Raw genomic sequence first — 3386 nt, 5'->3', positions numbered from 1 at the left:
TGCCAATACACTCACACTATGGCTGCTCTGTGCCCATACTCCCCCCCCCCCCCCATTATAGTGAGTGAGCTGGGACATCCAAAAGTCCCCTTATTGGCCCTTCTCAGCTAGCTAGCCATATATTGAAGGCCATGCTGTACTTTATGGCTTTAAAAACATGATCCTGGCAGAACCTAAACATAAATTTAACGGGACCACAGATGTTGGATACACAGGACTCACCTCAAATCAATGTTAGCGATGTACCTGATCTTCATCCCTAGCCACCCTGGAGGCTGCACTATCATGATGACCTTTGCTCACAGTACTCCTGGAAAGAACGTGGGCACACGTCATTATGTAAGCATCACGCTGTCTGGGAGTAAGGACCCATGACATCACATGACCTGTCAGAAGAAGGTAGGATTTAAGGTATGTATAGAAGGATTTTTAAAAAATAATAAACGGGGGGTTTAGAAATGAAAAAAGGGAGGGGTCTTAAAATCTATTTTTGTGCTTTAACCCTGTCTTCTATATTACAACATTCTTAAAAAAAACATACATTTCAGAAAAGCAATACATTGCCTTTTGGTGTAAACCATAAAAAAAGCCTCAGCCATGTGACTCAAGCCACTACAATTTAAAGAGACCCCGTCACTATAACAGGCAAAGTCTAATAAATGCTATAAAAAGTGAATAAACATAAAAAATGGCGATACACCTCAACTGCCGATAAAGCCTTATACAGCAAGTCACATTTGTAATAAAAATAGAAGAGTCTTGTTCTTATGAGCTTACAATATTTTTTATTTATTTTTTACAGAAGTTCCAGTGGCATCCAGTACAATGGGACGGCGCTGCATTATGAGGATTTGTCTTTCCCTCATGCTTATGTTGATATTTGCATCTGGATACATGTACTTCTTTGAAAAGCAGAAATGGCAGGTGGAGAGACTGATGTTGCTTCAGGGACAGTTAGGTGACAAGGAAACCTCACGCCCTGTCAACAATCTGACTTATCCAGTCTTCCGCCACCCTCTGGCCCCCCCTTATCCATACCCATACAAATTCCTCATCAACCAGGAAGATAAATGCAAAGGCAGGAACCCCTTTCTAGTCTTACTGGTGATCGGTGCAACTAGGGATTTGGAGACAAGGCACGCCATTCGAGAAACCTGGGGCAATGACAGTAATTATGATGTTGATGTGGTGACGATTTTTTTGCTTGGTCTTTCAAACATTGCTACAGACAGATTCCAGCAGATGCTGGAGGAGGAAAGTGAAGCCTTTGGGGATATCGTCCAACAAGACTTCATGGACACTTACTATAACCTTACTTTAAAATCCTTGATGGGCATGGAATGGGTTGCGAAATTCTGCCCCACCGCCAGCTACGTGGTGAAAATTGATAATGACATGTTCCTCAATGTAGACTACCTGGTTCACCAGCTTCTTCGACCAGAGCTTCCAGTCCGTACCAACTATTTCACTGGGTATATAGTGATAAATACAGGACCACTGAGGGGTGAAAAATACAAATGGTATGTCCCTAAGGAAATCTACCCCAATGATACCTACCCACCCTACGCCTCTGGACCTGGCTATGTATTTTCTGCTGACATGGCAAAAAAAATCTATGATATCTCACAGCAGATTAGAGTTATCCCCATGGAAGACTCCTTTATGGGAATTTGTCTTTTTGAGCTCAAAATCCGCCCCACCGTGCCCCCGGGAAATATATTTAATGGCCACCGGATAGATTATGATCGTTGTCGATTTAACAAGCTTGTTACAGTTCACCATTATGGGAGTGCTGAGCTGAGGACGGTATGGACTGATTTTTGGACTAAGAAATCTTCAGGGTGTTGATAAAAGGCACACAGACATTTTACAACACATTAACATGAGTTCCGGATTATCTTTACTGGGCCCTGTAGACGCACAATGCTTGACCTATGTAGAACCTAACGGTTAGGATCATCTAATAAAAAAGCTTTATTCTTACTTTTCGGGGGGGGCGGGGGGGTGTTAAATCTTTTCCTTCTTGAAGAGCTCTTGGCACGGCTGCTATCCAGCATTTCTGGGTGTGTCAAATGTGTCATACCCGTAGGTGCCGGATAGAATCGGTGCCCGGAGTTTTTCAAAAGAGGGCCAAGACCTCATTCACCACCCGCCAGAAAAGTAATCATAAACTTTAACAGGTTAAATCTCTTTCTATTTTTTTTTTTTTTCAGCAAAACAACAAGGTGACTGTAAAATCGTACATTTTCCTCTTTTCTTTTGTCCAAACTTGGTTTTGAATATTGTTAGAATATGTAAATAACCTTATGAAATAATTATTTATACACTGGAAACCTACCTCTTTGCCAGTAATGTCTTTACAGGATGTGCCTACTGTGCCTAAATGATTAATACAGATGTGGATAAGTTATGGAAAATAAAACATATTTTATATAACATTTTGTTGTTTATGTAATTTATACCAGTATACTCATAAGATGAAAGCAGGGTCTCAGACTCTGCATGGCCCCTGTTGAAACACCTACCTAACTATACACACAGTATATACAAAACAGAGGATAAGAGGAAATCAGGTACAGCAGGGCCAGGCAGGATGGTACAAGGAGCAGCAGGTAAAACTGGTCAGAAATACAGCCAGGTATATGAGGAGCAGGTATTGCAGCAGGATCAGGAGGTTCACAGGGAGCAGGTACAGGTAACAGAATCAGGCTCAGGATTACAGATTTCCGGGAACAGCAAGAAGAGTCAGAGGGCTTCCTGAATAGGAGCTAAGCACCCACTGGTGGACACTGGAACTACATGCTTTAGGTCCAAAGACCACATTGCCACCAACAAGTGCTCTGCTTCCTGACTCCTTAAGGAGTGGACTCGGGAAACTCCAACAAACTCTGGTTAACAAAGTCCTTACAACTTCATCGCGCTGTAGCATACCAAAATCTACAAAACAAAATATTCTTCAAAAGAGATTCACATGATAAAATTAATACACGAAATTTCAGTTCTCCACAATAGTTGATGTAAGTCTCTTGGGATCAGTGACAGGTTAAGTGTCCCGCAGCTAGGGTCAAGCCTTAAACATAGTGCCGCACTGCTGGGGTCTGATGCCAGATTGGATGCCCCACTGACATGGTCTGGCAACAAGGTGAGTGCCCCTATCACTGGGGTCTGGTAGCAGGCTAGATGACCCTTTGCCAGGGTCTGGTGACAAGCTGAGCACCCAATGCACTCTTAAGTCCTTCAAGGCAGCCGATATCCCAAACCTGGGGTACTGTGGATCATTCAACAATACAGACACCCTGGTGCCAGGGTGCTTCAACTTGTATGAACATACTACCTCTGGGTAGCTTGCTTGGTTGCAAGAACCTACACCGCATGTTGACAGCCAC

At 42.9% G+C, this 3386-nt stretch overlaps 1 protein-coding gene across 1 annotated transcript; it reads left to right on the top strand.

Annotated features, from left to right (window-relative positions):
• The first annotated feature begins 240 nt into the window (after positions 1–240).
• LOC108802138 (beta-1,3-galactosyltransferase 1-like) lies at positions 241–1848 on the top strand. Its single transcript, XM_018574018.1, has 2 exons — positions 241–361; positions 803–1848. Exons 1-2 carry the CDS (start codon positions 241–243, stop codon positions 1846–1848), a joined length of 1167 nt encoding a protein of 388 aa, XP_018429520.1.
• The last annotated feature ends 1538 nt before the right edge of the window (positions 1849–3386 follow it).

This window comes from Nanorana parkeri, unplaced genomic scaffold (genome assembly GCF_000935625.1).
Source record: "Nanorana parkeri isolate BGI_ZX_2015 unplaced genomic scaffold, ASM93562v1 scaffold2676, whole genome shotgun sequence".
NCBI classification, from domain to species: Eukaryota; Metazoa; Chordata; class Amphibia; order Anura; family Dicroglossidae; genus Nanorana; species Nanorana parkeri.
Note: the sequence above shows the minus strand (reverse complement) of the source record. Positions and strands in the feature narration are given on the sequence as shown.